We start from the raw sequence: 14,869 nt of genomic DNA, 5'->3' as shown, positions 1-14,869 counted from the left end.
GCATGACCAGTTTTAAAAGCACCAGGGTTGGATTAATTAAGCAGAAATGGTACCACATGTGGAAGGAATTAAGAGGTATTTGGGATGGTTTTAAAATAATCATCAACAGTTAATGCTCAACTTACGTATGATGCAGAGCACACCAACCGCAGTGAGGATCTCCTGAGCTTAGACATTCTCCACAGGTTGTGTACTGTTCACAGGATTCAACAGGAACCTGGGACACCTAAAGAGAACAAAGCAAACACTCATTTCATACAATCTCCCTCATCTTGTTTGCACCATAAATCAAGAAAACAAGTCATGCACAACTGAACTTTCTGTAGTAAATGAATGAACAAATTTTAATTAAGGCTCACAACATTCCTGGAAAGGTAGGTAAATAGGTTGCTCTTCCTGCTGCCTCAGTGCCCTCATTATAGTGAGAAGGAAAGTGGAACACAGAAAGGCGAAGCCACTGTTAACCATGGTTATCAACTCAGGAACCAGCCTTGAGAATACACATTTCTCCCCATACCTCCCTTCCCTCTAGTAAATTCTCCTCTTCCTGCTGCTGGCTCCATTACAGTTAACCATTAAGCAGTATGTTGGTACTGTGGCTTACACAGTTCTTCCTAATTCAATATGTGAAACCAAAATTAAACCACGGTTTAGATCCAGCTTGTGGACCAGCGCTGAGGCTGACCCAGGAGAAGGGGTGTGCGAGCTGGCTTGCTTGGAGCTGGGCTCGACAGCTTTGGGGCTGAACAGGACCAGCCAAGGCCATTCCAAGTTTGCACCTAACTGGGCCCAGTTCAAGCCAAGTCAGCTCGGAGCTCTACTAGTAAAGGGGAATCCGGTGAGGATTCCCCTTTGCCAGTAAAGGGGCAGGGGGACTTGCCTAAGGGTAGAGTGGGTGGAAGGAGAGTAAGTAACTACTTACAAGTGCCACTGGCAGCTGAAGCATCCATGGCATTCCACCCTACTCCCACCAGCCTCCCCTAGAGTAGGCAAGGGCAACAGCAGCCCAGTTCAGGCCTTTTTGCATAAGTGAGGAGGCCATTTAGTGACCTCTGTGCATGCACACAGAGGCCCAAACTGGACCACCGCCAGCCTTGCCTAATCTGGAGGAGGCTGGAGGGAATGGAGGGGAGCTGCTGCCCCCGCCCCCCAGCCACTGCCACCGCAGCAGCCGCTGGCACTTATAAGTAGTTACTTACTCCCCTCACCAGATTCCCCTTTCACAGTAGAGCTCCAAGCAGGTATGAAATGTCTTGGTTCGAACTCGAACCAAGTCCAGTTCAACCAGGCACAAAACCAAACTGGGCCAGGTTGGCTCAAATCCGGTTTGGATTTGAGCCAAACCAGCAAAACAGTTTTGTGCAGATCCCTACCCAGGACACCACAGGTGAGCCCTCTTATCTGACACACCTGAAGTTGAAGGTATGAAGTTGAAGGGGCTGTCCATCCCATGCCCTTATCTAAGGAGGCCTTGGTCGGGCGGTGGGGGAGAGTCCTGAAAGTAGAGACAGCCAGGTATCTGTTGCAACAAAAGGTTGCAAAAAGCATTCATGGAGGAGATAGGCCTTTCCAGTGGTGACACCAGGGGAGAAATTGATGGATGGCACAGAAGAGGCAAAGTGCATTTATGAATGGATGAGCTGTATTCCGCACATTAGATTTCTGAAACAGAAAAGGGGTTGCGGGGGGGGGGGACTACTAGTCTGAGAGAGCATTTGCTTTTCTGAACTGCCTTGGGCCTCTCCTTGAAGATGAGAAGAGACAGTTCATCTGAGTGGGGAGAAGGACTGTGACAGAATGAGCCCTTTCATACATCAAGTGAACCATGTGAGAGAAAGGGGTGATGCAATCCCCTGGACTCCATTGTTTGAAAGTTCAATAAATCTGTTTGAGTAGTATTGTGTTGTGAGGCATCATTCGGGGATTCTGGGTCTCTCCCCAGCCCTTTTGATGTAGAATTGCCTCCCTAGGGAGGGGAGAGAGTTACACCGCTTAGAAGGAAAACCCTGTTTAACTCTAACACAATTAAGGTGAGTGCTGACATTTCCTCCAGCCCCAATTAAAGTGGGAAGAGGGAATTTGCTGCAGGGAAAGGAAAGGCTGCCAGGAGGGAGTTAGTGTTTCTGAGGCTCAATCTCAGTTTAATTTTGGTTAAAAGCCAGAGTTATGTCTGTAGTGGCTGTAAGTGACTTGTTGAACATCACACCGGCAAACAAAAAAACCCGGACTCTAATGTGCTGCTGCTTAACCCAAGTTCAGATCATCCCTATGCTAAGGGACTATTTCCCTCCCTCTTTTTAAAGCATCCTTTGGACAACATCCCCAACACTTTTCTGCTGAATTGCATTAAAACACGTCTTGGTTGAATGAGTTCTTTGGAGGATCACTAGTCAGCTACCTTTGGTTGGTCTTCACAACACATTGCAGGCAGCTTACTGCAGATTATATTAGAACAAGCAGTTGCTACATCAAGCAGTCACCACTTCTCAGCATTTATCATTACTGACTACATTCAATAAGGGCTTAAAGTTTCCTTAGATCTATACAGTAGAAACCACTGCCTAAACAAGTTTACCTGAGTGACACAAGAGCAGGGGAAAAGGTAAAAGAATACAGTGGGAATCTTTTACCTCGTTAGGCATCCAACAGCAATAAGATTTAGAACATTGACTATTAATGACATATCAGTTTCACTTTATAATCTCTGTTTGCTTCTCCCTCTCAACAACTCTGTGACGTAGGCCAGTATTACTGCCACTTTACAGACAGGTTGGGCATTTGGGAGAATAGCTTTATGGACAGTCATATCCAGATACAAAATAATATTCATACTGATGAGATTTAACAGGTCTTGACTGTCCTATCAACATCCTATCAGCTGAACCAGGTGTTCATCTTTCTGGCTGGAAGCTGGATTTGGAGGATCAAACGCCAGGGGGAAAGCCCTGAAGTGGAGAGGGGTGCATCTGGCACCAGGCAGTGCACATGGACATAGATGCAAACGTGTGCTCAAGGGATTGCTAGGAGACATGTAGGAGTCTCTGTCACTTCACACATTACAACCAACAAAGCTGCATACATATCTAGAAAGGAGACTTGTCACTTGGGAGAATGTTGAAAAGAGAATGCTGTGCGGTAGCACACATTCCAGCCAAGTTCTTTCACTGGGTTTTAAAGTGAGATCTGCACTGCAGACATATACCGGCTGTTAGGGTTTCCAACAGAGGGTGGCTTCAGGGCTAACATATATCAGGAATTCTTACATGCAGTTCAGCAAGGGAGCTGGCAATTGTGAGAGAAGAGTAAGTTCAAATGAAGAGGTAGCAGAACAGGATGGGACACTGTTAGTCAAGTCTGGCTGGAATGCAATTTTCAATGCAATGCATTAAATATCCATTTGATACATGACAGTTACTACGTGTGTACTGGTTTCTTTATGCAGCATGTTAGCATTTATCTGAATAAAATATTGATAATCAGAATTACTCCTCTGAAGAACAGCAACACAAGGCATTGTGCATCAGTCCATAAAGATGGAACTACCTCACTGCCTGCTGGTACTTTGCGTGACTGTGGAGAAGCCTAGCAAGGCCAGAGAGGAGGGTACAGCCGGTCCTGACAGATGGCCCACCAGCAGTCCAAACAGAACACACTGAGGAAGGATCAATTCTTGGCTGGTGCAAGGGGAACCTGTCTCTGTTAATGCCTCAAGCAACACTTCTTCAGGCACAACTCCAGATCAAAAAGCTATTCTCCCAAATGTCCAACCTGATGGACTACTGGGGACAGACATCTTCTGGGGATGACTCTGAATTCTACTCAGTCCTGGGAAAATACACTTATGGCCTTATTTTTAGGTGGGTCATGCTCTGAGTAGTGATTATGGAAAGAAGTGGATTAGTAAGGCATCCTGCGTTCACAAGATTTATTTTGTTCACTGGGTTAAGAAGGTTAATTATGTCCGCTCACAAATGCTGGTATGGCATGGCTAGAACCTGATATCTTGGAGTGAAGGGCAGTACAAGGTATCTTCCCCTCTTTCTCCTCAACATATCCAACATCCAGGCTTTTCGCTTTGTGCCTACTGCTAAAAATTTCATCTGTACTCTGCTCATCTGTCTGTTAGGATCTTCTGCATAACGAATCAACAAAATATTTTTTCCATTGGCAAAAGGGCAATATCCCACCTATATGAATTTGATGCAGGGGGGAGATAGCTGTGATAGATTACTTTTTAAAAATAGTGTTGGTGCCATATGCACTCCAGTGCAGAAGGGAGATGAGCACCCAGGGACAGATTAAGCTTTTTGCCACCCATAGGCAAAAAGGCTTTTACTTGAAACAAAAAAGGTTTGCCTTTTTTATATAGGGTAAAAGAGGAGACTTTATCCTCGCCCACTCCACCCTTGCTGCAGCCGCCGCTACCTGCAGAGAGGGGTGACAAAATTTGAGGAGGGGCAAAATTTGCTGCTCCTCAAACTTTGCCGCCGTAGGCAAATGCCTACTCTGCCTCTCCGTTAATCCACCACTGTGAGCACCCCCATATTAGAGTTGCACAGGGAGCGAGGGAGGGAGGGGGAGAGAGAGAATCAATCTGTTAAACATTAAAATAAAAAAATTACACAATGGTGCGGCATCAGCCACCAACAAACTGCCCACCATGGGCTCTCTCCTACCTGGAGGGCCCTGAGAGAGTCACCTCACCAACATCACGTGAAGGCTATGAAACAGAGAGTCTCAGAGATCAGCCACAGGCATTTTTGGCTCTCGAGAGCTCTGGGCTCTCAGCAACAGCCCAATGATGCCAGCTACTGGAGCTGGCCCAAGGGAGGGCCCAGTGGTAAGCTCTTTTCACTTCACTTTTCTTAAGATAAAGTTCCCTTCCCTTGCTTTTGGAGGAGACAAGAGACGAAGTGTTTAAAATGACTATGATAAAATGGGCTCAAGATGTGGGTCATAATATAGAGATGGCAGCTTGGGAAAAATTATGGAAAACTGATTTAAAGTTCACTGCCTGTTATACTTTAAAAGAAAATTGTTATAAGATGATGTACAGGTGGTATCTGACACCGAAAAAATTAGCATTAATGTATAAAAATGTTTCAAACAAATGTTGGAAATGTGGACAATGTGAAGGAACTTTCTTCCATATGTGGTGGTTATGTGGGAAGGCAAAGGCCTTTTTGGGATATGATATATAATGAGTTGAAGAAAAAATTTCAAATGACATTTTCTAAGAGGCCAGAATCCTTCTTGCTGGGAATAACTCAAGGAGAGTTCTATAGAAGAAACTTAACTTTTTTAATATATGCAATCACGGCAGCTAGAATAGTATACGTGCAGAAATGGAAAGACAATAAAATGCCTTCAAAAGAAGACTGGTTGATAAAAATTTTGGAATATGTGGAGATGGCAAAACTTACAACACTTATAAGGGATGAAAACGTGGAATGTTTCAAATAAGATTGGGAACTTTTCTTGCTTTACTTAAAGAACTATTTTTCTAACATGGACCTTTCAGCAGGGTTTGAAATTTAGTAATTACAGCAGGTTGGGTAGGGTAAAATCGAATTGTAAGATGGAGTATATATGTTTTATATTATTATAGCAATGGCTTATATGTATAGTTAACAAGAACCGTGCAGACTGGTAAGCGGGAAGCCAATATTTACTTAATTAAGTGTAACTTGATTGTTAAGGTATTGTAAAAATCAATAAAATTTTAAAATGCAAAAAAAGGATAAAGTTCCATTCCCTAATCCAGTGGTGGGGTCCATAGTGAATACATCCACTGAGAAGCACAACCTTGAGAGAAGACATGTAAACTGTATGAAACAAATAAGAAGAACCTGTGCTGCTGCTGTTGCAGACCTGGAAGCAGCACCACCACTATAGACAACTGACAGTAATGTTACCACATTTACCGGTATTTCCATTGACATGAATGGTAGCGCTACCACCTGTTCACTACAGTGCTGTCACTGCTTCCCATCTGTAGCAGTGGCATCACAAGTTCTAACAGAGACATTAGAACATCATGTTGGCCTAGATCTATGTCGATGGCAACTAATACTTATATACTGCTTTTTGACACAAGTTTTCAAAGCAGTTTACAGAGAAAAATAAGTATTAAATAAGAATGCTCCCTGTCCCAACCCCAAAGGTTTCACAATCCCTTCCTTCAATTCTGCCATCTCTCTGGTTTTCAGACATTTACTTTCCTTAACTGTAATCATGTTGCCCATATTCTTAAGTCTGTCCTTGAGTTCAATAGAAATTGATCACTGGGTTGGGGACTAAAATCTTAAGGATATGCACATTATCCTGGAATGTAATTTGGCAACTTTGTTCCAGTATCTGAAGTTTCACATACAGGGAAATGAAGTTCTTCAAGGGACAATGAACAAGTTATAGGTATTTTAAAACAACAGGAAGACTTAAAAAAATAATAATTCCAGGCACTATGTACAGCTAGAATAAAAAAGAAATAAGGGAGAAGGCCTGAAAAACTGGAAGGGAAAGGAGCGCCTGGGGATAAGACGAAAGTGAAGAGAAAAATAAAGTGTAATATTCCCTCTCCAAAGCTTCATGCTCCAGTAGGTCTGAGAAGAAATGTCGGATTCCTGCTCCAGTTCACCTCTCCCATGCACAAGCACAATCTGCTGTATCCGTTACACTCACCAATGGGCTCTCTTTCTGCATTGCCATCCAAATGTAGTTCTTGTGCTGAGCTAACTAAAGGAAAGACTCTAGACTCTTCCCCCCACTCACCCCCGCTTCGTTTTTCTGGCTCTCATGAGTGATGTCGGCAACTGGCTGAGAATTAAAACAACTGTCTGCATTGCATTTGCTCCGTCCGTCAAAACACTGCCCAGCTCCCAGCAGCTGGAGAGTCAGAGGCTGAAAGGAATCAGTGTGTCATGGAACAAAGGCCACTTTCACGCCAAATACTGTTGATAGAGTGGGAACTCAGTTCCTCTCTACATTTGAAACCAATAAGGCCGCTATTTTTCATGTTTCCTGGGCTCTACTTAACAGATTTTTCCAAAGGGTAAAAAAAGCATGGGTGTAAGTGAGTAAAATCAACAGGGAATAAATTCAGAGATGCAGCTCAGTTCCCCCTGGAACAAGTAAGCAAGTGTAGGCATCACAAAAGTGTCTTAATCCAACTCCATTATTAAATTAAAAGTGATGGAAGTCACATATTAAGTGAAATAATACTCTTTGATACTTGGCAGTTGTGCAAAAATGTACTCATTGACAATGTGTGGAGGATGAAACAAAAGTAGTTGTGATGTGATGGGGGAGGGAGGGCATTCTTTAGCTGAAATCTAATATCCTTTGAGGATTATACACAGAGATAGGAGATACCCCATACAACATTTGCTTTTGCAAATGTAAAAGGAAGATACAGGGAACTGAAATCTGGAACAAACTTATTTTACTTAAGATTGTGCAATTCTTAGTTCAAATTATCTCAAAATGGCTGCTGCCTGGGGTCTCCATCAGTTCTGCTGCTGTTCTTCAGAACTTTTTTCCATGTATCTACTCTTAGAACATATTGGTTCCTATTATCATTACATCTCCTCCCTTTTTAAATAACATATCATTCTCTGTATCTAATGGGGTTTGGGGGGGGGGTCATTTCGCATTTTCATGTAGTCACAAGCATTTGAGTATCCAAATTGTCCTTTGGAGTCTCATGAGCAAGTTGAGCTACAACAGTTCAATTTGTTCCAGACAAGACTCTAGCTTGTCTGTATTTGATTGTAACTATGTCTGCATTCCCAGTTGTTTCATCTATCACTAGCCCAAGACTTTAATGCTCTACAGATCTCTCCTATTCCTCTTGCAGACAGCTGCATCATCAGTCTGAACCAAATATTATCTTGGGGTCATATGTTTATCAGTCACTTTTGCAGGTTTCTGCATTCTATTTTGACAGATGGTTATTGGTTCTTTTTATTTCTGTGAGGCAGAGTAGGTTCTTTGGGGGTTTTACAAGTCTTCAATTTGAGCACATATGCTTGGCAAATAAGCAGCTTCTCAAGCCCTTCCTTTACATACAGTAGCTTAATTCCTAGATCATCCTTGCATTGCATTTCAGTATTTTCTTCCTTCGGTAATGTGGCCCTCTAATGTTGTAATTTAAAAAAAAAAAATTCCATCATTTACACAATTCCTCTCTATAGTTTCAATAACCAAAGATGTGTTCTAGAACTCCCACTCTTCTACCTGGCCATTCCTGCAAAATAGTATTTTTTCTTAGAATATGCAGAATTTAGGATTTGCAGTAGCTGTTTGAAGTTCCTTTAATTTTGGTTTGGAGCAAATTTAAAGACATGATGTCTTTTGTAAATAAGACATCATGTAGCGTGTAGCAACATCAATTTCTTTGGAATTTACTCCTCCTCTTTGTTCCATATATGCCCTGGATATATTATCAGCTGTTATTAATACTTTGCTGGGACTATACAAAACTTGCAGTTTATATTCCTGTAGTAGACATATTTGGATTCTTGGATGTGTATTATACAAATGTTTTCTGAAAAACAGCCTCCAACAGCTTGGAACAGATTTCCACAGTCCCTGGTTTTCCATAGTGGGATATTGTGCATTCAAATACATTTGTGAACATTTCTGTTTCTATTAGAACAGAGTTGTCTTGCATAGTGGTCAGTGCTTTAGAGGCATCCACAACAGAATGGCCTTTCTACATTAATATAGACTTGTAGAACTAGTGTTTACTGACACTGTTCTTTCATATTGTAATATCATCAGCAAAGGTTATTTTATTGTTAGCTCCTTTAACTGTTCGAATGCTATTTTAATCAAGAATTGTCATTCATCTTTCACTGTATCGAGCTTTCCCATATTCAGGCTTTTTATGTTCCACGTTCCCATCGTAATTCTGTCTTGCAACTTCTGATTTTCGTTTCCCGCATGGCAACATCAGCTGCTAGACGTCCAAAAGGCTTTAGTCTAACTGCATCATAAATGCCATCAGTACTCTGAGAGATCCTCAGCTCTTCCTCAGTTGCATGTTGAGTAGCATCCGACCTGAGGGGCCCATCATTCAGCACTACATCAACAATCATTCTATTTTGTCTATCCATGTGGTTTTCTTGATAAAATACAGGAGTGGTTTACCATTGCCTTCTCCTGCACAGTATGAAATGATGCCTATGTCATTGTCACTGAAGTGATCATCCTCCTCCAGCACCTTCCTATATCACTGCTGCCCAATATAGGTGCCTGCTTGCTGTAGCTGGGCAGCTGGGCTGACCTTCATCCTTTGGATGACCCTACTGGGAGTATACCACCTGGCGTACTTGGCTCATTCCTCCCCGCCATAATGAGGCAGCATAGCAGGACTTTGCACTCAACACAGTGAAAGATGAAATTAATCGACTACAGATTGACATCTTGGGCATCAGTGAATTAAAATGGACTGGAATGGAACATTTTCAGTCAGAAATCCATACCATTTACTACTCAGGACACGAAAACCAAAAGAAAAATGGTGTTGCTTTCATAGTCAGGAAGGATATAGCAATAATAATAATAATAATAATAATAATAATAATAATAATAATAATAATAATAATAATAATAATTATTATTATTATTATTATTATTCGATTTCTATACCGCCCTTCCAAAAATGGCTCAGGGCGGTTTACAAAGAGAAATAACAAACAAATAAATAAGATGGATCCCTGTCCCCAAAGGGCTCACATTCTAAAAAGAAACATAACACACACACCAGCAACAGTCACTGGAAGTACTGTGCTAGGGGTGGATAGGGCCAGTTACTCTCCCCCTGCTAAGTAAAGAGAATCACCATGGAAAAAGGTGCCTCTTTGCCCAGTTAGCAGGGGGCATGCCCAGTTAGCAGGGGACAATGACAGTACTTGGGTACAATGCGGTCAATGACCAACTAATATTATTTAGATTTCGTGGGCAACCCTTTAACATTATAGATCTTCAGTTCTATGCCCCAATGACTGATGCAGAAGAAGAGGAAGTTGATGAGTTTTATGCTCAAGTCCAGTCTGAAATTGAAAGAACATGCAAGCAAGATGTGATGCTGGTGGGTGGAGACTGGAAAGCCAAAGTTGGAAAAGGTAAGGAGGAAAACACAGTTGGCCTATATGTCCTAGGAAACCAAAACAAAGCAGGAGAACAACATTTTAGTTTCTGCCAAGCCAAAGATCTCTTCATTGCTAACACATTCTTCAAACACCCAAAGTGGCACCTATATACATGGACATCACCAGATGGAGTACACAGAAATCAAATTGATGACATTATTAGTGCAAGGAGGTGGAAGAGCTCAGTTATAACAGCAAAGACATGGCCGGGGCCGACTGGAACAGATCACGAACTGCTCATGTGCAAGTTCCAAGTCAAGCTAAAGCAGAAAAACAAAGCTATCCAGCTTCCATGATAAGAACTTGAGAATGTACCCACCATTTTCAAGGAGAACACCAGGAACTGCTTTGAAGTTCTGAACCTCATTGATAGGGAACCAGAGGAACTGTGGAATGAAATCAAAGAAGTACTAGAGGTTCTTCTTGCAAGAACCTCTAGTATGGGAAGATGAAGTTAGATCAGCACTTTGATCATTACCAGGTCGAAAGGCTACAGGAATTGATGGGATAGCTACAGAAATATAGCAGGCAACAGAAGAAAAATCAGTCAAGGCTCTAACCAAACAATGCCAGCAAATTTGGAGAACACCACAGAGGCCAACAGATTGGAAGAGGTCAGTCTACATATCCATACCAAAGAAAGGAGACTTAACAGATTGTGTAAACCATCAAACAATATCCTTAATTTCACATGCTAGCAAAATAAAGCTCAGGATCATCCAACACAGATTAGAACCCTATGTGGAAAGGGAAATGCCAGATGTTCAAACTGGGTTCAGAAAAGACCGGAGAACAAGAGATATCATTGCTGATGCATGCTGGATAATTGAGAAAGTCAAAGAATACCAAAAAGAAGTCAATATGTGCTTTATTGACCACAGAAAAGCCTTCAATTGTGTTGACCATGTCAAGTTGTGGAATATTCTTCAGAAAATGGGTGTCCCAGAATATCTCATTGTTCTCATGAGAAACCTATACACAGGACAGGAAGCCACAGTCCAGATGGAACATGGTGAAACAGACTGGTTCCAGATCAGGAAAGGAGCAAGACAAGGCTGTATACTTTCCCCCTCTTTATTCAATTTATATGCTGAACATATACTAAGAGAAGCTGGATTGGAAGAAGATGTGCATGGCTTTAGAGTTGGAGGAAGAAATATTAATAACCTGCGCTACGCTGATGACACCACTCTGATAGCTGAGAATGTGGATGATCTGCAAGCTCTAGTAATGAAAGTCAAGGAGGACAGTGAAAAAAATGGGACTACAACTAATTGTAAAGACCTCTAAATTAATGGCAATGGGTACAGCAACCAGCCTCAGAATTGACAATGAAGTGGTGGATAGCTTCTGCCTTTTAGGATCGACCATCAACAGTAAAGGATCTAGCAGTCAAGAAATACGCCACAGACTAGCACTTGGTAGGGTTGCAATGAAGGCCTTTGAAAGGATATTTAGATGCCGTGACGTGTCTACACCTACAACGATTAGAATTGTTCGTAAATGGTTTTTCCTGTGACACTCTATAAATGTGAAAGCTGGACTTTGAAGAAGCAAGATAGAAAAAGTACTGATGCTTTTGAACTTTGGTGCTTGAGAAGACTTTTGAGGATACCATGGACAGCCAGGAAAACAAACAAATGGATCATAGTACAAATCAATCCAGAATTTTCACTTGAGGCACAAATGACCAGACTCAAATTATCATACTTCGGATACATTATGCGAAGACCCAGCTCCCTTGAGAAGTCTATAATGCTGAGGAAAGTTGAAAGAAAGAGAAGAAGAGGATGACCAGCAGCAAGGTGGATGGACTCGGTTACAACAGCAATGCACCCACCACTGAGAGTCCTTAAAGGCCAAGTTGAAGACAGATCATCCTGGAGAGAATCTATCTATGTGGTCGCTAAGAGTTGACCTGACGCAGCAGGTGATAACCCTTATTTGGTTCAAACATGACCTACTTTATTTCTGACATGGCAAAATTACATTTTCTTTATTCAGTTTAAGGTTCCACACAGCACCTGTCTAGAGCACACTTCAGCCTTTTATTATGTTCCTGTGTAGTTTTTCCACTCATGAGAGTATAATCTATATAACGTGACACCATCAAGATCTTCAAAGATCTTCAAAAGATAATTTTGTAAATCTGTACCTGCTAAAAGAAGCATTGAATGCACATAACCTGAAACTTTTGTAATTCATCTGCATTTGCCATAATCCAGTACGGGCAACAAGGACTATAAATAGTTGTGTTGCCCAAACTTACTGGTGATTTCTTCTGCAATAGGCAATTCAAAATATTCTCTTAGAATTGCTTTGCTCATATTTCTTAAGTCACAACATATTTGCCAGACCATAGCAACTAGAGGACTGACACATCTTGGGGGGTTTTCATTTGTTTTGTCCACCTTCATTATCATATGTAATTTTTCCATATAATTCATTTCCTGTTTAACTTTATTCTTTAGTGTCACTGGAGCCTTCTGAGTTGCTTGAATTATAATTTCTACCTGTGGGGTTATTTTCTGGAATATTGCTCCATTAAGCAACTTAGGCCATGAAAGACATTCTTGGTAAGCTGTATCATCGTTCCATCGATCTTCTGCATCTTCTTTTATTACATTAAATTTAAATAACAAATTTAAATTAGTCACGGCCCTTAAACCCAGTACAGTTTATGCATCAAAATCCACTATGTCAAATTCCAGATGACCAGGCTTGTACCTGCAGTTCAAATTATGTTTACCAAACACTTGCAATTTATTCCTAAAGTATGTGACTAATCTGATATTTGAATGTTAAAGTGGTCCAACTGTAATGCTTTTTATGTTTTTAAAAATACATTGTACTAGTAGCTCCTGTCTCTGTGTCAATTTCAAAATTCATCAGTTTGTAATATAGCACTCATCTTTCAGAGCCGAAGTACGGAGTGTACCAGTAATGAAATCGTGCGGGTTTTCATCTTGTTCTGCCAATGTAAACATTTTCTCTCTCTAGTTTTACACATTTTGGCAAAATAATTGAGTTTGCCACTTTTCTGCATTGTCCCCCACATGTCGGCAAAAGTCAGATTGAAACAAATAAGACCAAATCGTACAAACCCTATGTAAAGAGAAGGCTAAAAAACACACCATCCCAGAGCCAATCAGGACTAATACAAAAAGATGCCTCTCTACCCCTCATAAAGAGCAACCAGCCAAAACTCCTCTGTCCATGCTTCCACCATTCAGCTAAAAATTGTCTTAGTTCAATGAACATCCTCTAGACACACCAAAACTGATGTGATCATTATAATTTATACTTTCTGCCCAGAAATATACATATCTTCTATATAATTAATTCTCCAAGACTTGGATATGTGGTGATGAGTGGCAATCTCTCGCGAGAGTGGCGGCACCACTCATGAGAGTTCCTGAGGGAGCTGCACCTGTCATCGGAGAGAAATAATGGTGGATGAGGCGGCAGCGGAGGCAGGCCCTGGCCCAGCTGCTGGTTGGCTGGAGGAGGCAGCGGCAGAGGGCCAGCCTGGCCTGGCCGCCAGAAGGAGGCAGCGGCAGCAGTGGTAGGACGGCCTGGCACTGGCCCGCCGGGGTGAGGAGGAGACAGTGGCGGCAAGCCTTGGCATGGCCACTTGAAGGAGGCAGGAAGCAGAGGAAGCGGGTGGCTAGCCAGCCTGCAAGAAAGTGGCGGGGGGAGAGAAGTGGGGGAGGGGACAGCCGGTCAGCTGACCAACCAGCCAGAAAGCCAGGCATGCCAGTGTGGGGGGGTGGGCACTGGCTGGGCCACTAGTACATATATAATTCCCAACTCAATTAGCCATATATTGTTCAGTTTGGTTCCTACTCCTGGCTATTATCTCCTTTCACCCCTGTTTTACAGTTTTTCTGACCACCTTCCCCCCCAAAACACTTTTTCGCCTTGGGAAATCTTGCTTGGGAAATCTGCTTATTTTGATTGACATAAAGGATTTAAGTATCAGGTGCTGTGGTGAAAGAGGTGTGATTTAGCCTCTGAGATTTCCAAAGGAATGGAAATCTCATCGAACCATGATGGAATGGAACCAAAAACAAAGAACTTAATCCCATCTCTAATCTGGAATCTGCCTTATGCTTTCTCAGCAAGAGCTCTTGGATTGGACACCTGTTTTTGCAATTTATTGTGCCTTGAGATCCTTGAGATTTTGTTTGGAGATCTCTGAAAATGAACACAGAGACTGCTAAGATAGCAACAAACATCTGAACACACAACTATATCTGTGGAAAACACAGTTGGCTCTGCATAAAACCTGCTTCCCTCATTCAGATAGACTGTTGGATACCTTGGGAAGGCAGAAGGAAGAGCAACTCCGCAATTCAAACTACCCTCCCTTCTCTCTGGAGTTGTCACCCCTAGTGCTGTTCAATCTCACTGTCGGAATTCCTGTCACTCGGCAACATCATGCTCACTGACATCCTGTGGTGTTTTAATTAAGGCAATTGTCACGGGACACTATGCAAGAGGTGAATTTTTCTTTCTTCCCAGAGCAGGAAAGCAAGCATCTGAGCCCATGACATGAAACGCCTGCCAGAGGCCACTGGGGGCTTTATAAGCCTGGCTTTTTTACATGATGAAACACTTTGCAGTTCTGTCACGCCTTTCATCAAAGATGTCCAAGCACGATAAATTAGATCTTGCACACCTTGCTGGGAGAATATTAGGCACACAGCACTGCT

The 14,869-nt window shown here is 42.1% G+C and overlaps 1 protein-coding gene across 11 annotated transcripts in view; it reads right to left on the bottom strand.

Moving 5' to 3' along the window:
• The window catches only part of PLXNA2 (plexin A2), a 615,006-nt gene that overhangs the window by 263,927 nt on the left and 336,210 nt on the right, over positions 1 to 14,869 (bottom strand). For all 11 annotated transcript variants that reach the window (XM_053244546.1, XM_053244547.1, XM_053244555.1 and 8 more), the window contains one exon: positions 126 to 226. In XM_053244546.1, coding sequence (XP_053100521.1) covers positions 126 to 226 — 101 coding nt within the window. The remainder of the gene's footprint in view (positions 1 to 125; positions 227 to 14,869) is intronic.

The sequence above is a fragment of the Hemicordylus capensis genome, chromosome 4 (assembly GCF_027244095.1).
Source record: "Hemicordylus capensis ecotype Gifberg chromosome 4, rHemCap1.1.pri, whole genome shotgun sequence".
In the NCBI taxonomy this organism is placed as follows: domain Eukaryota; kingdom Metazoa; phylum Chordata; class Lepidosauria; order Squamata; family Cordylidae; genus Hemicordylus; species Hemicordylus capensis.
The sequence above is the reverse complement of the archived record's forward strand: the minus strand, read 5'-3'. Positions and strand labels throughout refer to the sequence as shown.